The 24,506-nt window shown below is 44.7% G+C and overlaps 2 protein-coding genes across 9 annotated transcripts; both read right to left on the bottom strand.

Moving 5' to 3' along the window:
• Positions 1–1,359: 1,359 nt before the first annotated feature.
• Positions 1,360–12,595, bottom strand: LOC142881506 (nectin-3-like). Of its 5 annotated transcripts, XR_012925590.1 has the most exons (8): positions 12,452–12,595; positions 11,300–11,426; positions 10,085–10,405; positions 8,304–8,639; positions 6,744–7,064; positions 6,063–6,164; positions 2,135–2,380; positions 1,360–1,758 (listed from the first exon to the last, which is right to left on the bottom strand). XR_012925590.1 is itself a non-coding variant. In XM_076015821.1 (7 exons), exons 2-7 carry the CDS (start codon positions 11,367–11,369, stop codon positions 2,367–2,369), a joined length of 1,161 nt encoding a protein of 386 aa, XP_075871936.1. In that variant the 5' UTR covers positions 11,370–11,426; positions 12,452–12,595; the 3' UTR covers positions 1,360–2,366. The 5 variants fall into 5 exon arrangements, 4 of the variants coding, with proteins under 4 accessions (XP_075871936.1, XP_075871934.1, XP_075871933.1 ...); XM_076015821.1 differs by having other exon boundaries at positions 1,360–2,380; positions 6,063–6,161; XM_076015819.1 differs by having other exon boundaries at positions 1,360–2,380.
• Positions 12,596–13,481: 886 nt separating this feature from the next.
• LOC142881507 (OX-2 membrane glycoprotein-like) lies at positions 13,482–23,284 on the bottom strand. 4 transcript variants are annotated; one of them, XM_076015822.1, is made up of 7 exons: positions 22,999–23,167; positions 22,100–22,444; positions 21,170–21,487; positions 16,066–16,104; positions 14,454–14,541; positions 14,297–14,347; positions 13,482–14,211 (listed from the first exon to the last, which is right to left on the bottom strand). In XM_076015822.1, the coding sequence occupies exons 1-7, from the start codon at positions 23,051–23,053 to the stop codon at positions 14,025–14,027; spliced, it is 1,083 nt and encodes a 360-aa protein (XP_075871937.1). In that variant the 5' UTR covers positions 23,054–23,167; the 3' UTR covers positions 13,482–14,024. The 4 variants fall into 4 exon arrangements, with proteins under 4 accessions (XP_075871937.1, XP_075871938.1, XP_075871939.1 ...); XM_076015823.1 differs by lacking the exons at positions 21,170–21,487; positions 22,100–22,444; positions 22,999–23,167 and adding exons at positions 16,221–16,532; positions 16,704–17,042; positions 18,145–18,290; XM_076015825.1 differs by lacking the exons at positions 13,482–14,211; positions 14,297–14,347; positions 14,454–14,541; positions 16,066–16,104 and adding exons at positions 19,975–20,866; positions 20,943–21,035 and having other exon boundaries at positions 22,999–23,284.
• Positions 23,285–24,506: the final 1,222 nt, after the last annotated feature.

The following is a 24,506-nucleotide window of genomic DNA, read 5'->3' on the forward strand; positions in this document are numbered from 1 at the left end:
GTGATGAGTCGCCAATGTCTGGGTTTGAGTATCTAAAGGTCTACAGTGGAACGTTTGGCTTGATTTATCATATTTGCATTGGTAAAAGCCTAATATACTGCCCATAAATACATTAATAAAAGTGTATTTATGGGCAGTTGAAAATAATTTGGTTTTCCTACACTTAGAATGGTTCTTACGTATAAATATTAGAAAATCTACAGATCACGGGTCTTGCTCCCAGTTAGCTGCCATCTTGCACCACCATATTTCTAAGGAAGCCTGGTGTGGACAATCCAGCTGCCTGACAGCATAGCGTTTGGTAATTAAGGTGAATGCTTGCGACTTCAGAAAAACCAACAGAGAAGGAGGTGGACGAGCTATCCGGGTTTGGTTGCGCAGGCCACCGTAGTTCACTGGCAAGCTCAGGAGGGTGAAAGACAATGCAATCTAAAACGTAACCACTTGATGTCGCTTTTTCTTCTTCACAACCTCTAAATATTACACACTTACTAAAGGCAGCTGCTTGGATTTTATCTCGGCCCATTTTCTCTGAAGGCCGTGACTTACGCACACCCTGGAATAACATTTTCCCATCAGTGTCATTCAGTGCAAAAAGGAAACAGAAACCAGTCTGCTTTTTCTCCACCGCTTCCTCCAGATAAGACCAACGGTCTCGCTCGTGGCTGAAAGATTGGCTTTAGTCACGGCAGCCGCAATAATGAAAATAAAGCCGTCAGTGGCGGCGGTGCTGCCAAGTCACAACCCACTTCCTCTCTTCCTGTCTGAGTACTTCCAAGTTTCCAATGTGAACAAAATCTACAAAATCGGTTCGCAGCCAGCACTGATTTATCTCGCACAATCAGACCCCCAGGGAGCGAAACGCCCTCTAGTGGTCTTGTACTCCTCTTTGGGATCAATAAAAGCCAAAACAGCTCACAGAATTAATATGTATTTTTAAACATGAGGTGAACCGTTTCTGATGTTTGAGTTTCAGGATACAATCTGAAGTGATTGACACACAAAGGAGACAAGCTTCCTGTTGTGTTGTGTGAGCCCTCTGGTGAGGTTTTGCGACCACCTGCATGCCGCCTGCAGCTTTGCGACGGCACTGTGCGTTCGCCCTGGCAAGAAAAAAACAAAAGAAAAACTGTGAAAACAGCTCATTTGTGTCAGGTTTTATTCTCGGTCGTCGCACAGCTACACAGGAAACATTTTGAGTCGGCCTCGAGCTGCGACAGCAGGTAGACGACTCAGTGTGATGCACATGGGTGTCGGTAAGACAGGTTAATACTTGGGTTTTTTTAACAGGGAGGTTAAAAAAAAACACTGTTAAACTGCACATAGCGTTTAAATACAACAGCAATTTTTAATTGTTGCTTGAGTACTCGAGTACACACAAACACAAACACACACACACACACACACACACACACACACACACACACACACTCTAGGGTGGGGGCCGCCACCCAACATGTGAAGCTCGCAGATCAACAAAATGTTTTCAACTTTCAACCGCAACACGCCGTCAATAAATAACAAACCTCTTCATTCTTTCCACACACACACACACACACACACACACACACACACACACACACACACACACACACACAGTGTCAGTGAGTCACAGCAGACCGACCGCGAGCTGCAACTTTACTTCAGGTTAAACTTTGATTCCTCTTTAATCTCGCAGCTGGAAGATAATTAAAGGCTTTGCCGCGTTCAGCCAGACGGTGGCGACAGAAGAGCTGATGTGGCGAAAGACTCCCGAGGCTAGAAATGTGAAAAGAAAACAAACACACGCACACAAAAAAAACAAAAAACACCACCACGATCAGCGGTGAGAGACAAGAGGTCAAAAATATAATTGAACCAGAACCGAAAAATATTTTCATTTTGCAGATCTCTGCATGGGGAAGACAACCAAATCTGTTTTTGGTGCAACGACTTCGTGGTTATTGCCTCATTTGATTGGTGTTGGTCATTCCCACACATTTATCACAGTGTATTCCCCCCCAAAAAAAAAACAACAACAAAAAAACAGTTTCCATTACCTCTATTCATTCCTTCTATACTTAAACTGAAATAGGCCTGCATATCATTTATCAAACACACACACACACACACTTATAACCTCATAAGTCATCACCTTCACGTGGCGCTGAGAAAAGAACTGAACACCTTCATCTACCGTCAGCTTGGCGTCTATTCATGATGCAGTTTTACTGTGTGGCCACTAGCGGTGCCGTGGCAGCCGGACCAGAACCAGAAGCCTTGGATTCCCAGTGTTGGGGAGGTGGACGGTGCAGAGGTCCAGGAGGCCCAGCTGGACGTCAACCAAAGTGGCAGCAGCAGAACCAGAATCAGAACCAGAACCAGAATCAGGGATCACTGACTCAGTCTGGAAGGAGTTTTAGAGAGACGTGTTTCAGAAAAAAAAAACAGAAACATTTTTTTCTGTAATATGTAACAGTCGTAGGTATTTCATTCTGGCTTTCAAAAAGAATATAAACAGAAAAACACAGGAGCCAACACAAAAAGGAAAATACCAGCCTCTGACTTTGCATCATGTCTAATAATGAAATTATTGAATTGAATTGTGTGATCTGCAATAATAAATGGCCAACATTTTCTCTATAAATATATATTTTAGAATCCCCCTTTTAAAAAAAGCATAAAAAGGGGGAAACTGCCCACAAAGCTGGCAAGTGTGAAACTTTGAAAGGTGAAATCTGATCAAGACACCGGACTGTTTTTCATCTGCAGCGCCATCAGGGGGAGTGAGGGCGTCTGCACTTCCTGTGGTGCCCCTTTAACTTCCTGTCCCCACAGCAGCGCCTCTCTCATCTCTCACACATCTCCGTCCACTACACACACACATACCCAGCCCCCCCGCCCCACCAGAGCAGAAATAGAAGCGGGAGAGTTTTCCTGGAAGAGCAGCAGCCTCGGGGTCGCGGCCCCTGCTTCCCAGCCGGCCGGCCAGCGACAACCGCTGAACGTGGTCGCGGCCTTGTTACGGAGGTTTACCAAGTGGCACAACCCAAAATACTCCTGGGCTGTGGGAGGATTTCCCACGCAAACTGGCAAAAAAACAAAACACCAGTGGATTCAAGTCCAGGAGACTGAAGAGTCGAGTGAAGACTGCGCTGTTAGGGGAAGACTGGGAGCTCTGGTGAAAACATGACGCCAGAAATACAATGTCACAAACCAATCAGGCGTCCAATGATTCAATTAAAAAACGACCCTCTGTCAAAAAACACAAGGTATAAAATTTCTTCATAAAATTTAAAAATAAACTAAAAATGATGGCATGCTGCCCTGCGATGAACTGGCCACTTGTCCAGCGTATCAGCCCTGCCTTCGCCCTAAGACAGCTGGATCGGCTCCAGCAGACCCCCATGACCCTGAGCTCGGGAAGAAGCTGCTATGGAAAATGGAAAATGAATGAATGAATGAATGATGGCATGCCAAGCATGAAAATGTGTGCAAATCTTTCATGTCAGAGCTCAACACTAAAAATACACTCATCAATCTCACTCATGATGGTGAAAGACTTCATAGTTCTGCAGGAGTTCTGGAGATGAGGAGGTGAAACAAAAGCTTTCTGTTCTGTTATTATCGCGTCATCAAAAAACCCCAGTCCTCCCAGTCCGAGTCAGAGACAAGACTGAGCAAAAATACCTCTGAGTCCGAGACGAGCCCCAGACGAGACTGAGACCCTTAAACAGTGGTCTGGAGACCAGGACCAGCCTGAAGACCTGCAACACTGCGTCACAGTGAAGGCCTCCGTGCCACCTCCCACCACCCCTCGCCAGATACACAGTGTGTGAGTCTGTACAGTGTGACAGAGGCTGTTGTTAGACCTCTGCCCCCCCCATCTACCCCCCCCATTGTCCTCCACGGTCCCTGCTTTTGGACCGAGGCTCTGTTCTTCAGCTCGGTCGACCCGAGACAATCGTTCCCTGCTACTTGTCATTCAGCCCAGCAGCCAGTCGGTGGAGTCTGGAGCCAAAACGCTCCCCTTCCTGACCTTTAGTCCGAGTCAAGAGCCTGGAATGTGAGATAAACACCAGTGTCGGATTGGGAAGCGTCGGCGTGACAGACGAGTCGCTGTAGACCCTGATTAATCTTCACCATGCTGGAGATCAGGGACTGCTGGAACTAGGGATGCACCGATACCAGTATTAGGCATCAGTACCAATACTGGGGTTGAGTAAAGTAACAAAGAAAATTTGTTTGTACTGCAGTGGAACTTGTGACTCCATGTCTAGAAAAGCACACAGAGGAATGTTGTTCAAAAAACATCATCTGTGTAACAAAAAAAAAATCCAAAGTAATTCTAGAATGTGAAAGTACTCTGCATCGGTAAGTAATCAAATACAAGTACTCGTAAGTGGAATCGGTGCATCCTCAGTTTGAACCCTTAAAAGGTTCCTTTGCTCATAGGGAAACAACCTCTGGCGATTAAACAAGAACGTTGCTGACTTCCACTCCAAGTCAACTCCATCTCCATCTCCTCGGCCCCCGAGGCTTTTTGTTTTCGTTCCCATGAACGACTTATTTGATGTGGGACCTGGGCCAAGGTCCCGCTGGCTCTGCCCACCGCCTCCACAGGGTGTGAAGTGGCGACTCGGCCTCCAGTGTGGCGCCAAGGTGCGAGGTAACTGCCGGCAGAGGGTCCATGAAAGCACCGTTTCAAAGGAGACCTCGAGAAACGTCAAAGCATCTGAGGCCAAGGCGGCAAAAGAAAAAAAAAGAAAAAATCCCCTGGCTCAGCCGCACACTTCACCTCACTGGAGAGGTGACGGTTGGAGATTGTGTGTTTGCAGATCTCCGCCTGCTCCTGAAGGGGTTTGGCAGCCAAGACGCTGTTTCTTTCACTGTTTATTCAGTTAAATTTGTTCCCATTTTGTTGGGAGAAAAAAAAAAAATCCATCTTCCATCTCCGATATTTACTGAAGCCGTGCGTGTCTGTGCGGAGCTGCTCTGAGATCAGCTGCTCGGGTCTAACTTCTGAAAAAAGCCCAGCAGGAATGTGGATGTCACAATGAAAACAACAGCCAGGACTGAGAATAAGCTTTATTTTTACCCTGGCCTGACCTCATCCAGCCTCCGTGCAAAATGGTTTCAGCCCCAGAGCCGGAGAGTTTTCCTCACTCAGGAAGCAGGGAGACGTCCCACATGATTGACTGAGCGACCCTGTGATCATCACTAATGTACCGCACAGGCGTTCCTCTGGATTTGCCTCGTTCTTCCCTCCCTCCCTCCCTCCCGCCCTACCTTCCTTCCTTCCTTCCTGAGCTACTGGCTGGCAGTAAAGCCACTCAACACGTCCTCTGGCAGCACAGCCTGCTGGAAGACAAATAAACTTGCAAACCGCAAAGCTTTGAGCTCGGCAGAGAGCCTCTCGGCAAAACAAGGAGGCAAGAAAACGAAGAAAAGGAAGAACAGTCAAGTCAAGAAAGCATCCTGCTGCGACAGAAAGAGCTCACTGGGAATAATTACAACCAGAGGTGGCAAAAGTACTTGCATACTGTACTTACTGTAAGCAAAAACACAGATATTTGAATAAAAAAATACTCTAAAGCAATTTTTTTTTTTTGCTGCCGTTAATGAAAAGATGCTGGTTGTTTTACAAAAATGAAAAAGTTGTGACAGAACAGTCTGGACTGAGCTGACCTACTCTCAATACAACTGTAGCTCAACCAAATTTAAGTTTCCAAAAAAGTGAATGTTTAATCATAATAATAAGCAATGTTATTTTCTAAATTATTATTTTTCTCTGTACTAAAAAACATCCTGAACAGCGAACCCAAAGCTGAGATACTCTAGAGTAATATTCTGATCTAAAATACCATGCAGTTTTTAACAGCGTAATTCAAATAACTCCACTTCCAGCAGCTGTAACTGGAATAATATGTCAATTACTTTGAACAGAATTTGTATCTTTTAAATACAAAAGCAACCAGCAAGTTCCAACTCGGAAGGAAATTAAATTCAAATACTTGTGTACAAATGTAGGGAGTTTTTTTTAAACTTCTTTTTTTTTTCCGGCAGTGGATGTTGCCGCTCACCTTTGACGCAGCAGAGAGACCTGCAGAGGCACACGGCCAGGCCGAGGACGAGGAGCACCGCCGCGCCGCACAGTGCCAGGACCACCACCATGCTGGATCCTGCTGCAGCGACCACAACAATGACCGCAGCGACGACAACAACACACAACAACACACTTGCCACAACACAAGGCTTGTAACCTTCTGGGATTAGAAACCTGCGGGGAGGTAAGAATGGCGGGGGGGAGGCGTTACGGGATCGCATCAAAGCGGCCGCAAAGCAGCGGTAGGCGGGAAAAAAAATAACCCCAAGGAGACCGGAAAAGGGGCGTGGCCAAGTGGTGACGGAGGCAACATGCAGGGAAGGACAGAAAAAGAAAAAAATACAACTGGGAGGCAGGATTGAAAATGTGGTTTTGGTGTTTTTTCAATCACCCTGCAAAAAACCTCATTCACACTCACTCAGGAATTTAAAGGGAGAACAGTTTTTTGTACTTTTAACTCATTTAATCTGCTTTTTTTGATTGTCAAGCAGGCGAAAAATAAATACATTTGCAATTAGAAAGAAAAGAAAAACGGATAACTTGACTTAATAACTTAATAATCTTGACGAGAACTAAAGAAAGAACGAGAGCCAGAATGGTAAACACACAGTGAGCGTCAGCGCCCACCACTCAGCGCCGACACGTGTGTGGCACGGACCGTGATTGGTTGGCGGTGGCGGCGAGGACGGGTCCAGGGTGGCTCTCAGCGGCTCCTGCAGGCCCGGGTGTCGCACCACGCACGTGGCTGCCACTCGCCCCGGCGTCTCCGAGCGACGCAGCAGCAGCAGCAGCGTGCTGGTCACCGTCGTGGTGCCGTCGCTCTGCTGGCTCCAGGTGACGGCGGGCGGGCCCGGCGTGGCATTAGCCCCGCCCACCTCCCAGCTGAGCTGGGCCAGAGGGCGGGAGCGGGCGGTGCAGTTCACCTGCGTGTCACCGGTGGGCGACGTGGAGTGTGTCAGCTGGGGTGTCTGGGGTAGGACTGAGGACGAGAGAGGAGACGCTGCTCAGAGGGACGATGACGACGCGCCAACTGACTCAGGAACCAATCAGACGACTCGGCTTTCAGCTTGAGGATGGGAGCTGGCTGGGCGTCGCTCCTCACAGAAACACAGAGCAGAACGCTGCTCGTCAGCCAGCACACTCATTATCAACACACACATACAGAGAGAGAGAGAGAGAGAGAGAGAGAGAGTCAGGCAGGCAGACAGACAGACACACAGACAGACAGACACACAGACAGACAGAGAGAGAGTCAGGTAGACAGACAGACAGACAGACAGACAGACAGACAGAGAGAGAGTCAGGTAGGCAGACAGACAGACAGACAGACAGACAGACAGACAGAGAGTCAGGTAGGCAGACAGACAGACACACACACACACACAGACAGAGAGAGAGTCAGGTAGACAGACAGACAGACAGACAGACACACACAGACAGAGAGAGAGTCAGGTAGACAGACAGACAGACAGACAGACAGACAGACACACACACAGACAGAGAGAGAGTCAGGTAGGCAGACAGACAGACAGACAGACAGACACACACACACAGACAGAGAGAGAGTCAGGTAGACAGACAGACAGACAGACAGACAGACACACACACACAGACAGAGAGAGAGTCAGGTAGTCAGACAGACAGACAGACACACACACAGACAGAGAGAGAGTCAGGTAGGCAGACAGACAGACAGACAGTCAGACAGACAGACACACACAGACAGAGAGAGAGTCAGGTAGGCAGACAGACAGACAGACAGTCAGACAGACAGACACACACACAAACACACATACAGAGAGAGAGAGTCAGGCAGACAGACACACAAACAAACACGCCTGCGCGCGTGCACACACACCCACACCCCCACACACACACACACGCACACAGACAGACACACACACACTTGCAGTGGGAACTACTCATCCATTCAGGATCCAAATCAAACACATTGTCATTGGGTTTGAGCTGTGTGTTTGTGCAGTGCGGTGCTCTCCCACAGTTTGTATCAGGGAGGCACGCAAATACACACACAAATGCACGCACACACACACCCATGCACGCACAAGACACACGTAGCCGTCACCTTTTTTCCGCATGAAGTTTGTCGAGAGAAATACATCCCTAGTCAAACACCCGCGGGTGCCGTCCTACCTAACAGTGAGCACAAAAAAAACAACCAACCACCAGCCAGACGGCCTCCGGGTGTTCTCCTCACCGTGCACGGCGAGGCAGGCGGTGGCGCTCCTGGAGCCCTCGGGGAAGGTGTGGAAGTGGCAGGTGTAGCAGGCCTGGTCCTCGGCCCTCGGCTGCAGCAGGGTGAGGTTGCTGTGGCCCAGGCTGGGGCTCAGGCTGACGCGGCCCTGGAAGGCCTGCTCCACGGTGGGGTGGGCGCCTTCATGGAACCAGGCCACGGTGGCCGCGTTGCTCACGCCCTCCTCGGCCCTCTTGCTCCACAGCACCTGCTGCACCCGCCCAGGGATGCTGTAGCGGCAGGACAGGGTGAGTGGCTGCCCACTCACTGCTGTCCGGTTGCCCTCCAGGTGAACCCGCCCTGAAAGAAGAGGACGTTACTGAGGGCTGGAGGGGCGTAGGTTGGGGCAAGGGAGGAGGAGGAAAGACTTTGCGTGTGTTGGAGCCAAAATATTTATTTTCTTTCATTCTGATTTTTTGTCATTGCTTTTTAATTTATTAATTATAAGCCAGAAAATTGTTTGTTTGTTTGTTTGTACTCTGCTACTCTGCTCGCACTAAGGCAGGGGAGGTTAAACCTTTTGACTGGTGGGGTCACAATGGGTTCATGATGTGGCTGCTGGAGCAGCAGCAGATGGATGGAGTGTTTTGGTGAGCCACCTCATAGGAGGAAAAAAAATCATGGGATATGTAGAAAACATGTTGCTTTAATGTCAATGGAAAATGAACCAAAGCAAAGTTGCAACCAAATCAGTGTCTTTGAAGGCCCACGGTGTTGAGCTCTTTATTGAAATGAGTCTGAAAACAATGGAAACATGGGAGGAAATTCAGCTATTTTCTGCTATTATTATCTGACTGCCTATTAATATAATTTCTTCAACGTCAGAGGGCTGGATTAGAAAGCTTAACAGGCCACATATGGCCCCCAGGCCATAGTTTTGCCATGCGTGTGCTAAGGGGCCACGCCCCCTGATCACCATCGGCAGGTGACTGCAGCACCTGCTCAGGTGGGTCCCTTGAGTGGGACGCAGCCATTCACTTTTAGACTGCAGTCAAGTCTTTGTTTTTTGGCTTATGGTTTTGTGAGTTTATTTTTTGGAGGGGGGCGGGGGGTTCGTTTCATGGAAGCGAATCATGCCGCATCGGTAGGCGTCGCCTTAAGATTGTTTTGGATTTTGACGTTGGACATAAGAGAAGAGGTCACTGGATCGCCGCATCTCCCTGAGGTTTGTGTACAGCCACGCTTGGGCTCGTCAGAACTGAACGATTCCGCAAGGAGCAAAGCTCCATTTTTTTCATTGGAGAAAAATCAGGCTCTGTAGCGCGTTTGCTGCAATGTGTGTGTGCTGCAGGAGGCTGCAGCAGGTTAATGAGGCAGCGTCTGGAGGTAATAACCCGGTGGGTGTTTCAGAGGGCAGGAAGCGCCACTGCGGGCTGGGTGGGATGGGCGGGCTGGGCCCGCAGCTGCCCAGGAGGCCTTTGATGGAAAGAGCAAACGAGCTTGGAAAAATAAACTTCACCTGCTGGGGAGGGCCGGGCACCAGTCAAGAGTTTTCTTTGTACAGTGGAACAACAGCTGTGGCTACAAATGTAGCTCAGCACCACCAGTGTGATTGTGGTGTGAATGAATGATGGCTTTTAATATAAAGTCCTCTGGATGCCTAGAAAAGTGCTACACAGATCCAAACCATCATTATTATTACTATCATTCCCAGAGGGAAATAAAAACTGGGTGCAGAAAAATCCACAATGACAGACAGAGAAGCGGCACATTTTACCAACGCAAGGGTGACAAAGGAGAAAAACCTGTGAGCTGGACGCAGGCCGTGCCCTCCTGCTGTCCCAACGGGAAGATGTCGAAGGCGCAGCGGTAGCAGCCGTCGCCGTCGGGCTGCAGCTTGACGATGCGGATGGAGCTGCCGTCGCTGCGAGACGCCACCAGCTGCACGTTGGCGTCCTGGTCGCTGATGCTGACCTCCGGCAGCTGGTACGCCAGCAGCAGCTGCCCCTGGCCGTCGTACCAGCGCACCTGCATCAGGGTGTCGCCCGGCCCGAAGGTGACATTGCAGCTGAGCAGCAGGGGGCGCTCCGCCTCGGCCACCAGGCCGGTCGGGGCCGTCACCTCGGCTGGGGAGGACAGAGGAGCGCACCAGTTCAGTTCAGTGCAACTTTTTGTTTTTGACTGGTGGGGTCACACTGGGATGTGACACAGGGGGGTAGCGGAGCAGCAGCAGATGGATGGGGTGTTTGGGTGAGCCACCTCATAGGAGGAGAAAAAATATATCATGGGGTCTGTAGAAAATATGTTGCTTTAATGTTGAAAAAGAACCAAAGCAAAGTTGCAACCCAATCAGTGTCTTTGAAGCCCCACGGTGTTGAGCTCTTTATTGGAATGAGTCTGAAAACAGTGAAAACATGACTTACTGTTACTGTTACTTACTGACTATTAATATCGTTTCTTCAAGTTCGCCTTAAGTGGCGTAGTTTTCTCACACTCACGGGCTCATAGAAAACTGAGTGCAACTGCATCTAAGGCAGCGTTTCTCAACTGGTGAGTCAAGGAGCTGTTTTGATTGGGTCGCAGATTTGTGTTTTTTTTTTTGTTTGTTTTTTAGGGGATTTTAAAATAAATATATGTACGTGGGGATTAAGAGTTTTTATTTTTGTGTTATTTTGTGTTATAAATTTAGAAAAGGGGCAAAAAAGAAAAGATGTGGCTCCTGAGACTCCACCAGTTAAGGAAGAACTGATATAAGGTAGATCTTGAGCAAGTGGGTCATGGTACTGAAGCATCTTATTAGGTGGTGAGTTCTCTGAAAGCAATAATTTGCAGCCACCAGCCCCCTCGTTCCATTATACATTCAGGACCTGGCAGCTCAGAAAAAATGAGAAAGTCACACATACACACAAGTGGGCCCATTGGATGAAAAAAAACAACTGGTTAAATTCAAAGTGAGCATTCTAAACTTTCAAATGTCAGTATTGTCAGTACTGTCAGTATAGTGCAACCTCTGGCCGTACCTCTTGTCCTGGAGACGGTTGCTGCTCCCACGAAGAGCAGCAGAAATATGTGCAGCGCCGCTCCACACATCGCTACCACGAAAGGCTACGCTCCAGATTCAGCCCCCGAGCTGCAGCTGCATCTTTACTGCAACACAGCCAGAGGGTGAAATCAGTTGTGACACCATCGTCTGGGCAAACATGACTCAGCTCCACTGCAGGCGCTGAGCTACCGTTCATCCTTCTTAAGGGCCGTGACGCAGCGCAGCGTGACCCCTGTGAGCCGATAACCACAGGGCAGGAGAGCCAGCGGGGAACATTTCAAAATCCACCGCTGAAACCCTCCGAGCTTGCAGCTCGCTCTTTGCTGTCAGGTCCAGATGCTGCACTCAAGGGTGGAGCCAATCACGGATCAGACCCAAGTGGAGATGGGGAGGGGGGGGAGATCTACTGTTACTGTTGTCACATGTTCTAATTGTTGATGTAGTTTTCAATGAAATGTTTTCCCTCCGAACCTTACAACAGTCGGCCTGTCACCATTTCTATGAATTAGAGAAGAGGTCATTTTCACCAGAGTAGATATTAAGAATAAACCATACATTTCTTCTTTCAGTATATATATATATATATATATATATATATATATATATATATACATATATATACACACACACACACACACACACACACACACACACACACACACACACACACTAGTATATTTTAAAAATACTGTACATCAATCAACAAAGACATGACTTCAGATACTGTAGTGTCGGGCAGAAATAGTCGTAATAATGACCAAAGAAACGTTTTGTTTGTTTGTTTGTTTATTTTGTTTATTTTTTTTATATCCATGTCACCAGGGGGGCTCCGTAGTTGGTCGTGTTGTGTCTTGAATTAGTTTCAGGGGACTCAATACAACACAAATGGAAAAGTTTGTCGACTTCGGAATTAAATTAATAACAGAGTTAGCTAGTTAAGCTGACGCAGGTGCATGACGTCACTATGTCCCCCGAAGACCCCCTCGCGCCCCTCCCACGTCCCAATTTCAGACTCAGACACTCAGCTGCGTCGTAATTAAACAAACTAGGATTAAAAACGATATCGCGACAGTTTGCATTTTATTGATCCTTAAATTAAAAAGAAAAAAATGGAACCAAGCGCACTCACCGACGGAGGGTCACAGGAGAAGTCCCGAAGCGGAATTACAATGTGAAGGGTAACAGGTTGAATATACTGCAGCCGTCATCAGCCCTCACGGCATCGAAGCCACTGTGACTTCTTGCCATGACTGGAACCTTCTGCTGCGCTCCTTCAATCTCAGCCGGCCACTCCCTCTTCCGCTGTCAGCCGCTAAACAGCGACACTTAGCGGCACACCCGCGTAATAACAATCACAGACTGTGCACGCTGCAGGTCAATTTCAATATTTCTACATATGTTCACACAAGTAAAAAACAAAACAAAAAAAACACAAGAGTTCTCAACCGAGAACTACAGAGATTTACAGTCTGACATGTTTTTGTAGAATTGTAAACATTTCGAAACATTAAAAACAGAGAAAGAAGAAGAAGAAAGAAAACAACGACAGCAGCTTGAAAGATTGTGCTAAAGCCTATCTCCAGCTAAAATAATAAAATGGAGCAGTGATTACATATGCATGAATATAAATTTGTGGACAAAACCGTTTAAAAAAATTTAAAATAAAGGCTGCATTTGAAAAAAAAAAATCTAATATGCAAAAATGAAGTCAAAGTGCATGCAGTGTTAATTTGAGTGGGGTGGACTTTTGATATGAATACAAATTGGATTTTTACAAAAAATGAGTAATCAACAGTCTTTATTCTGCCGCTGAAGGAGGTTTAGTCTTGTCTCCAGATTTTAAAAAGAGCCATTTTGGTTTTAAAGTATACGAGGCACTTCATGTGACTTCATGGCAGGTGTCTGCCTGGTGAGTGTGATCCTCCAGTCCCCCTGTGTTTTCTCTGGTGTCTTGTTATTCTCAAGTTCACTGCAGAGTCAAGAAATTATCCAATAAACAACTTTTAAAAGAAATTCAAATATTTTTTCATGACACACAGGCTTTATCCGATGACAGACACAAAACTGCAATCGTAGAACTATTTCAGTCAGAAGAATACGCGCTAGAACAATCAATAAGGCATCTGAAAGAAAAGTAGAAACTTGAAACTGAAAGAAACTCCAGATGAAATGAGGGTTTAATGAGCCTGAGACCACGCATTGATGGCCATTAACATTATCAACACTTGGTGTGACCATCGAGTTTAACAGGCCAGCGAGTGCAGTCAGAACATGAGGCTCAAACTGTAGCACAACTCCCCCTGGTGGACATGCACGGTCATCTTTCCTGAGATCCGTGTAAGATTTCCCCGCTATGTTCTGCAAATGTGAATGATGGCGGCGCAGGCGGCTGCCGCAGTTCATTAAGTTAGTTAAATTGGAAACCAGTAGGGGTTTATCACTTGCATTTTTAGACATAATAGTTTTTGAGAAAAAGGAATATTTGATGTGATTTCCACAATAGATTTGAGGTTTTGCCAAAACCATTCAGGTGTGTTTCATTGAATCTTCAAGATCAACTTTCATAATTGAGGTAGGTTATGTAAAAAAAGTTTTAGAAAATGCAAAAATTATATAAAGTGTAGTGTCTAAGCCTTGTGTTAATTGGAGTGAAGTGGACTTTTGATGTGAGCACAAATTGGATGTTTACAAACAAACATTTATCAGCAGTTTTCATTCAGGCACTCAAGTTTTGGACAATTAGTTTTGTCTCCAGAGTTGAAAAAGAGCTCCCTGGGTTTTAAGGTGAGAGGGTTTGAAGGTGACTTCCTGGAAGGTGACATCCTGGAAGGTGTCTTCTTGAAAGGTGTCCGCCTTTTGGCTTTGGTCCCTTCCTCGATCAGAGGCGTCCTAGTCCGGCACACAAAAATCAGAATAAGGTGAAAAATGTCAATTTAAATTTTCAAATTTATAATGAAGCAAACTGTAGACATACGTTGTGTTGTCATCCTGTGGTCTCTCTGACGTCATCTTTTTCTCAAGTTCACTGCAGAGTTGAGAAATTATCCAATAGACAATTTTTAAAAGAAATTCAAGTACTGCAGTACAGGCTTTATCCGATGACAGACATGAAACTGCAATTGTAGAACTACCTGTTGTTTTTTTTGTTGTTCAACTTCCGTCGGAAGATTACCAAACAGAGGATGAGAATAATGAGCGCCAGAGAAATCAATGGGGCACCTGAAAGAAAAGTAGAAACTTGTCAACAGAACCAATGAGGATTCTGAAAGAAATTCCAGTTGAAACGAGGGCTTAATGAGCCTGAGACACATTATAGACACGCATTGATGGCTAGTAACATTACAAATCAACACTTGGTGTGACCATTTAGTTCAGGGGTACTCAAATACAAACTTTAAAGGTCCACATTGAAAATTTTCTATGAGTCAAAGGTCCATTTACTCTAGTCACAAGTCAGGAATCAAACTCCAGTTTGTAACAACAACAACAACAACAACAATAATAATAATAATAATAATAATAATAATAATAATAATAATAATAATAATAACCTTTCCAAAATGACCTATTGAACATTGTGTCAAACACTGACTGATAAAATGAAATAAGATATGGTGTCTTTGGTCTGTTGCCAAGACTGAACTTTGGCAGTTCTCAAATAAAACAACACCCTTTTAATCTTAACAATAACTCAATGAAATACTCAACTAAAACAACATCCTTTTCATTTTAACATAAATTCAAATATCTACGCAAATAGAACAAAACACAATTAATTTTTGTTTTTCGTAGGTCAAAGAATTTTGAGGATAGGAATGTTCAAAATACCAATATTTTGCTTCATAATGACGTTTCAAGTTTGCGCACCAGAGCCACAGTCTCCTGAGAGATAAGGCACATTGGTCTTGTGCTTATTGGACGAAGAATTAATGCGTAGCACTCCTTCCATTCCTCTTTGAACTGTCGGTTTTCACCTTTCAAGGTGTCCACCTTTCTGTGACTGGGAAACTTTGAAAATGCCATGTGGATTTACGTCAATTCAACTGCTAGCCTAGCAAAGTAACGATATAATCCACTCGAAACCGGAAGTAAAAATAAATAAATAAATAAATAAAAAAAAGCTCTGCTTTTCGTTGCAGCTGTGATCCCAAAAAGCAACAACCTATCACAGCATTGTTGACATGGAGTTGACAGCCCATAATACACGTGCTGACAAAATCGAAACACACACAGTGACACGTTCAGCTGATAATTGTTATTTGCCCAAATGCTTCGCAAGTAACACAAATAATATATTTATTTGTAAAAAATAAATAAACATAGATGTGTGTGTGTGTATATATATATATATATAAATATATATATATATATGTATATATTTTATTTTTTTTTTAAGTATAATTTTCGACAATTTGCCTAGAGTCCGCAGGTAGTTTTGTCACGGTCCGGACCGCGGGCCACCTATTGAGGACCACTGATTTAGTTCAACAGGGCAGCGAATGCAGTCAGAGCATGAGTCTCAAACTGTAGCACAGCGCCCCCAGGTGGACATGTACGGTCACCTTCCCTGAGAGCCATGCAAAATTTCACCTCTATGTCGTTCAGGGAATGTGAACCGTCTTCAGTTGAATTCATTCACTTTGTGTTTGCTGCTGACTGAGACATTTTCTGCTGCTTTATGCACCACCTTGAACACTGCGCTCTGTGACTGCTTTCTGTCTTCGTAAAAACTAACATACTTACAGATGTAACTGAGACTGGGTCCCGATTCCTCAGCATACACTGAAGAAACAAGAAAACAGCAGAACCGTAAACATTCAAACACCAAAACCAGGCTATTAAATATTGCACCGCTTCCTTTACTAAGAACTTTATGTTAATAGAAATGTGGCGCTTACATCCATCTCTGGATTCAGGTTCTGGTTCTTCATCCAAATCTGGGAAGATCATCGTGGTCGTCTGACTGCTGGAGAACACCTGCGCCGTGCACACCACCTGTTTGCCGTTGACAGGGTGACCCGACAGAACGGCCGTGGTGTTGACGGTCACGCTCCCGTTGCTGTTGGCGACGCTCACGCTGCCGTTGGCCACCAGCTGCAGGTCTTTCTGCAGGACGTCAATGCTCACAGTGGGTGCAGGTCGACCTGTGGCCCAGCAGGAGACCACAGTGGAGTCACTTCCTCCAACACGGAGGACTGGTTCATGCAGCTCTGCTCGGGGAAAAAATGTTTAGGTGATTTCTGAGGTCAACATTGCACCACATGAGTTTTGTACTTTGTGGTTCGTCCTCAGTCTTACTAGGTTTCTGAACTCTCAATCTGACTCAGCCCCGAGAGCTTGATGCTTTATGCTCAACTTTGATAGTGGGGTGTTGTTCTCACCGTAGACCTGAAGGCAGGTTTGGCCAGTGAGAGCTCCCTCAGAGACGGTGTTAAACATGCATCTGTAGCAGCCTTTGTCTTCCTCCGTCAGGTTCTTCACAACGATGGAGGTTCTCTGCAGCGCTGCATCTGCAAACTCCACCTTCCTCTCCAGCTTGGGGTTCACTCTTTCTCCATATTTTTCAGTGTAAGATGCCAGGAAGGTGTTCTCAGCGTGGCGGAGCCTATGCCAGGTAATTTGGACGACATCTTTGGTTTGTGTCAGCCGACAGGTGAGACGAGCGTCGTCTCTCAGCGCTGCCGTTACAGTCTGCTGTGTCTCTATCAGGGCTGGCAGAGCTGCAGCAGGGGAGGAAACGCCACAGCCTCACTCAGTTTAAGGTACAAAATTTGCTTCCCACATATTAAAAAAAAGAAGATTAGATGAGATTAGATGCAGAGTCCTTGAGGAACCTTGACAACTGGACCCACTGATCCATCCCTCAACTTTCCTCTTCATCTTTCCGTTAACTTCTTTCATTTCCTCTTGGCAAAGGAGAGTCATTTTCAATTTATTCAAGAGCAGCACCTGGTGAGAATCTCCTTCAAAGATGTCAACAATGAGTTTTTGTGCTCAGTCCGGTGAGCGGCTGGAAGACTTATCTCATGTCTTTAGGACAGAGGTGGGTAATTATTTTTTGCAACGGGCCACATGACAAACCTAAATCGTGTCGGCGACGACGCAGGGGGCGGGGAATTTGCCAACGTTTAGTAGGTGGCCCGCGGGCCGTACTTTGCCCTGCTTTCGGACTTCAACCTTCAGCTTTATTTTTCCTATTTCAAATCCTCCCTCGGCATTGTTCAACGCTGTTTGTTGCCTGCTTGTACTATGTATATATATGTTAGCCCAGTTAGAAAACTGGGGCACTTCTCTGTTAACGAGTAACACGTTGCCTTATCAGGGACATTTTACATCTTCTAAACCTGCATGTTTGCGGCTTGGCTACTACTCCCATTTAAGTTGCAGCGCAAAACGACAGAAGTTGAAGTTGTTTTAATCAATTGTCGCAAACGCTCTTGGCAAACCTTGAACCTGTTTTGAACAGGATTCTGCTCTGACTTTAATCCACAGCTTTCTCACCTGTTACGCGCCACCCAAGGACGTGATCTAATTTAATCAGGATACCTGACATGGAGATTGTAAACTTGCAAACAATTCTGTAAACATGCCGCACATATCAGAAACGTCTTAATCACCCCTCCCCCCCCTCCCCTAAATTGCATTATCATAACAATTTCTGATAAGAAAAAGTTGGAAGTGGTGGTTACAGGACAGCAATACATCTAATGTGCTCGATGAAACAATATAAAACAACAACAACAACAACAACAACAACATAACAACAACAACAACAACAAAACGACACTCGAAAAGAACGGAACAAGTGATCGTTTGTCTCACCTTTCGGTAAAAATCCAAGCACACAGAGGAAATGTGCGACTGTCAGACGTGCCATCCCGCCAAAAATTGAATCAAATGGAAAACGAAAGTCAGTATACCGTTGGTATACAGTGTCATTTGTAAACCTGTGGGACACTAGGACCCAGAAGTTTGCTGCCTTAGTCTGAGTTGGAGTTGTCTGTAGTTTTATTGCGGCGAGGAGCTGATATTGTTTTTGTTTTGTTTTTTAAATGCCATGTATATATTTTTTTTATATGGAAGCAATGAACGAGTCTCACTAAATCTTTGTGTTTCCAGACTCGTCAGCGCAGTGCAAATAGCACAAAAACACTGTTTCCCCTCCAACATCTTTATCTCATGTTACTTTAAAAAATATTTATAATTACAATTGTCAACTATACTATTCACCTATTGTGATGCCTATTCAGTCTTATAATCATTGTGGTTTATTTTGAAGCCACAATGTGTGTGTGTGTGTGTGTGTGTGTGTGTGTGTGCAACAGGATAATTTATGTTTTAATAATAATTGTAGAAGAAGCTGGATATTATTTTGTATAATTTCACAAAATTTAGTTGTAACACCTGACAATTAAGCCTCCTTTGTTTAATGTGGAACATTTGTCTCCAAGCTGCAGTCCCCTATGGACACCTGTTGGGGGCACACACCCCCTATATAAGAGTTTTTCCCGCCTCACCTCTTCCCTTTTGTTCCGTGTACTCTGTGGGAGAGGTGAGCCACAGTGAGGTCTACTTTTAATTTCACAATTTGGTTGTCAATTAATTTGTGTAGGGGGCTCCACATATGTATCAGCAGTTGACGGAGGATTTTGTATTGCACTTTCTGTTGTCAGGTATTTACCAGAATAAACGGAGATAGCCTCCAGAGCTGAACACGGTGTGGGTCACTCAAATTCAACACAACGCAAACGACACGATTCAACCGGTTACATATATATGTATATACGTGTGTGTGTGTGTGTGTGTGTGTAAGTAATCAGACGTGCTGTGATCAAACAAAATGTACAATAAGAATGAAAGAATGATGAGTTGACAATGTACTCCTAATCTGTGAAGGGCACTCAGATTATTGGTAGTGGTACAAACCTGTAACTGGCTCCAGAGTTTTATAGGCTTGTAGCCTTTTTAATTTGCCCGTTGTGACAATTTAAGTGTTTGTTTTTTTTGTTGTTGTTGTTTTTGGTTTACAACAGCCTCTGTCCCGTCCTTTTCCTTTAGTGGAAACCCTGAGTAGGGCTTCGGCAAAAGAATAGCAAGGAGCCACATCCATATTTGGTTTCCTCCCCTTAAAGAGATAGGCATAGTCTTATCTCTACATCCATTTGATTACACCTATTCAAGGATGATTGTCGCTGTGCGGAAAAGGGCGGGCTAACCAAAGATATGATGAAAATGGCGGGAGGAAGAAAAAAAAAAAAACAGCTGCGAGAAAATGATGTGGGTTAATATCAAGAAGCAGGTTAAAACGAAAAAAAGTGATGCCAAACTAATAATTACCTATTACCTAACTAATTACTATGATCAATGAAACAATATTGATAGTTTTTCGTTTAAAGTTCGGGTGTAAAAACTGCTCGTGCCCGAGTTTTCGGTCAACTGTATTTTCTGGAACCTCATCAACAAATACAACAGTGACACTCAGTGGTAAATCAAGTGAACTTCAGCTTACATGAGGTTCATGATGTTACATTTTAAATCCTCACTCTGTCCAAAAAAAGACAAAGATGAAATACACACAAGACTGTCAAAAAGCTTCAATGACACTCAGCCGTTGCTGACCTCAGAGATGAACAGAACAGACAGTAGTGAGAATAATGCCAAAAAAAAAACAAGCTTTTTTTCTTTCTTTTTTTCAGCGAGAAGCAGAAATAACAAAATTTACAAGCGAGCTTACTGGAAGTGGAAGGAGGGCAGACAACTTCTCTCTGCAGCACATTAAATAACCACAACAGCTGGAGGATGCCAAGCAAACACAACACAGGGCAATAGTATAAGAGCATTGAAATACACAAAGTTGAACTTTGTGTTGAAAGTTAAAATTTGTCTTGAATTAAATGTCTGGTGCCAGACATTTAATTCAAGACAAATGAGAGGATGTAGAATTATGCATGGTACGGATTATTCTTATTAAAATGATTCTTGAATAGTGACATTCCAATAAAACTCTCAGCAGTCTTGTGCTTCACACGAGTTGATTAAGCAACAAAACACTGACGCCTCCCACACGCACCAAAATAACACAAGAACTATTTGCCTGGAGACAGTGGTGAGTCTTCATCATCCAGCGTGAATTTTACATTCAACAAAGTGCTGCTGTGTGAGGACACCACTGACTTCAGTAGAACAAATATTGAAGTTCCAGATGATTGTGGACTCGTAAAACAGGTTATGACAGTTGTGTAAGTCTCAGGTTTCTCATTTACGGAGAGAAAGTAATGCAAATTTATTTCAAAAACAAAATGAAAAAGGAAAAAAGATGATTAATAAAAATAAATAAATAACAATAAAAATCTTTCAAATGTAGCTGCCCTTAATATTTTCATGTTTTTCCCCACCCTCAGTCCCCAGGTTGAAGCTCCAGAAGTCCACACAAGTCGTCTAAACCATGAGGAGGCTCGTGTTTGGACATACCACAGACTCGAACCCTGACCCGAGGATGGTGTGATTGACCGTTGTTTCCCAGTCAAGGCGCTTCAGTCATCAGCTAAAACGCACAGTGAGTGGAAAAAGTCAATGCAGCAGAAACTGACCGACGTGTGTAAAACGCAGAAAACATTCACCTCTGTGGACGGTCGGGTTCTGCTTGCAGAAAATGCAGACGAGGACACGAGTGCAGGCGCCAGCCACAGTCAACACAATGACGGCAATCAAGTCTTTGAGAAAAGAGGAATAAAATTATCTGCAGGCTGAAAATCCAACTTAGACACTTAGCTTGGTCATTACTGGAATTTCTCTTTGGTCTCCATTAGTATTTCTCTTTTAATGTGAATAGAAATGTGACGCTTACATCCATCTCTGGGTTCAGGTTCTGGTTCCTCGTCCAAATCTGGGAAGATCAGCATCATCGTCGTCGTCTGACTGCTGGAGAACACCTGCGCCGTGCACACCACCTGTGTGCCGTTGACAGGGTGACCCGACAGAACGGCCGTGATGTTGACGGTCACGGTCCCGTTGCTGTTGGCGACGCTCACGCTTTCGTTGGCCACCAGCTGCAGGTCTTTCTGCAGGACGTCAATGCTCACAGTGGGTGCAGGTCGACCTGTGGCCCAGCAGGACACCACAGTGGAGTCACTTCCTCCAACACGGAGGACTGGTTCATGCAGCTCTGCTCGGGGAAAAAAGGGGAAATGTTTAGGTGATTTCTGAGGTCAACATTGCACCACATGAGTTTTGTACTTTGTGGTTCGTCCTCAGTCTTACTAGGTTTCTGAACTCTCAATCTGACTCAGCCCCGAGAGCTTGATGCTAAAAAATAGCACAACTTGGAGAGCTGTGTCTAAAATGCTTATGCCAAAAATTTTATTATGTTGCTATTCTTTTGTAATCACAAAAAAATGATTAGAAATATTTCATTACACATGAGGCTTAGAGAAGTTTAGGTGAACTCTGCTTAATAGAAATAAGGACATAAGAAATAAGTTATCTGTATCCAACCTTGTTAGTCATTGTTGATTATTATTGTGGGAAATGAACGCGATGAGTGTCTTCACATATACACGTATCATTAATAATAATGTAGAACTAAAGGATAACTGTTCTTTCAGAAGAGTGCAGCAAACTGGATGGCCTTTTTTTTATTTACCACGCAGCACCCAAGAAGAAGCTCTCAGGTTCAAGAAGGTTGGTGACCCCACACTTCACTTTTCCTCTCCATCGGGCCTTACCCCTGACTTTACAAGTCCACAAAGGCACAGTACTCAAAAGGTGTTGTTCTCACCGTAGACCTGAAGGCAGGTCTGTCCAGTGAGAGCTCCCTCAGAGACGGTGTTAAACATGCATCTGTAGCAGCCTTTGTCTTCCTCCGTCAGGTTCTTCACCACAATGGAGGTTCTCTGCAGCGCTGCATCCACGATCTCCACCTTCCCCTCCAGCTTCAGCTTGGGGTTCACTCTTTCTCCATATCTTTTAGTGTATGATGCCAGGAAGGTGTTCTCAGCGTGGCGGAGCTTCTCCCAGGTGATTTGGACGACATCTTTGGTTTGTGTCAGCCGACAGGTGAGACGAGCGTCGTCTCTCAGCGCTGCCGTCACAGTCTGCTGTGTCTCTATCAGGGCTGGCAGAGCTGCAGCAGGGGAGAACACACCAACACCACAGTGTTTTCTATGTCAGAAATATAATAAGTATTCATTATTATCAAGCATATGTTAACATTTTTATTCTTGCGCTTTTCAATTTCTGCTGAAAAGGGTATTTTTCAGATTACTTGTCATTTTTATCTCGCATCACAGTCAAGTGAATCATTCTAACGCTGCTTGGCTGTCGGAAGGTCATCTAATCAGGGGAATCGCTCCTGTCAATAGCCTCTGTGTTTACTTTAGAACATGACGCGTACCTGTTCCTGTTCGTCTTCTTTGTTTTCTTTAACTGCTTTAAACTGTTTTACTCGGCAGAATCTACCCCGCCGCCTAATAAAAGCTAGACTTTGGCAGACCGCAAACAGAATACGATGTTTAAGCTCGGTTTAAAACGATCCGAGCACACAGAGTGGCGGCGCTGCAGTTCGAGTTGTGAGAACAAAGGAACGGAAATAGCTGCCAGTTTGGAATCCATTCAACTCCATCCCTATCCATCAAAACGGAAACGAAAAACTGTTGGGGTTTTTTTTTTTCACTTCACCTGTGTTCGGGACTGCAAGGACACACAACAAGTGCAGAACCACGTTTTCCATCATCCTCGTTACAAACACGTCAGGTATTTTTTTTTCTCTCTCTCTCCCTCCGTTTCGTCCATCAACTGGAAGGTTTATTCTCCTGTAAAAAAAATAAATAAATAAAATTATTGAAAGTGTTGAGGAAAGACGGTTGGTGGAACAAGCCCTCCTTCCTTATCTTGTGTTTTTTCCGAACTGTCGGTTGGCTTGACCGCAGTAAATAATCCGGGGAGTGTCTCTCTACTTCCGCATAGTAATACCTGTTAAATATGATTTAACACTTATATATACGATAAATTAAAAAGTCGGTTGGTTCGGTTGATGCTGTAACCTGCAAAAAGAAAAGAAAAAGAAAAATATAGATGACAGTTGCATGGAAAACAGATTACATTGAACATCAACACTGAACACCGGCAGTGAATCTGATCTAAATGCTTTTTTATTATTATTATTATTATTATTATTATTATTATTATTGTATTTAATTTACAGCGATAGGGAGCGACATTGAAATAGGATGAGTTCTTTGTCCACCGACAGTTTCCTGGATGTTTACAGGGGACGGAAGGAGTGCCACTGTCGAATCAGGACGTCATCGTGACGTAAGCGACGTCTTTCAAGGAGGGGAAGCTCATTTTGAGTCTACATCATGAAATGCATTCGTTTACTTATAAGTAAATTCTACCCTCAATTCCTTTCAAGAGAACGATCTGTGCCCCTGTTGTACCAACTAGCCGTCTTTTCCGGGGTCTTGACCAGTGTCCTCTCAATGGCCAGCAAGGCGAGGCTGCTGAAACTGCCTTGGCCCATTGTGATGCGGGTTCAAGACTTGAGCTGCTTCAAACAGGAGAAGCTCCTCTCTAACACCTGCAGATGCAACTCCAATTGTTACCACTATAACACGTTTGTACAGCTGAGCTGCACTGTCCAACTCCATCGTAAGTGATGGCCGATCGAGGCTTCAATGACACAGTGCTCGAGTAGGTCATCTAGTGGTCAAAAAAAAAAAAACATGTTCATTGTTTCATAGGTTGTTTGGGATTTGATTCACCATGCATTCTTGTTGGACAACACTACATGGTTGTATGGTTCAATACTGACACAATAAAATAAAAATGAAAAATAAAGACTGTTTCTTATTTGGCACGACTGATTGTAGTAGACTATAGCTCTATACTTAGCCTGGCATTTTTGTGCAATGAATTATATTATATCCTAAAACAAGACTAAATAGCCCATAGTTTAAAAATATGTGTAATAGTAAGTGTTCAGTGGGTCAGATGTCAAATGTTGTCTATTTAAAACGTAGAATAGATGAGCTAAATAACACAACGCATTGATGGGAATCGAACTGTCGCCTCAGTCTTGCAAGTCCAAGTTTGTCATAATGTACCACAAACCCAAATCACTCCGTTTTTTTCATCTACGCTGTTTGAGTAGCATTAACGTCTACACACCGTGATTCCTCATTAAC

This window comes from Nelusetta ayraudi, unplaced genomic scaffold (assembly GCF_046127955.1).
Source record: "Nelusetta ayraudi isolate G7.1 ecotype Tasmania unplaced genomic scaffold, CSIRO-AGI_Nayr_v1 ptg000197l, whole genome shotgun sequence".
Taxonomy (NCBI): domain Eukaryota; kingdom Metazoa; phylum Chordata; class Actinopteri; order Tetraodontiformes; family Monacanthidae; genus Nelusetta; species Nelusetta ayraudi.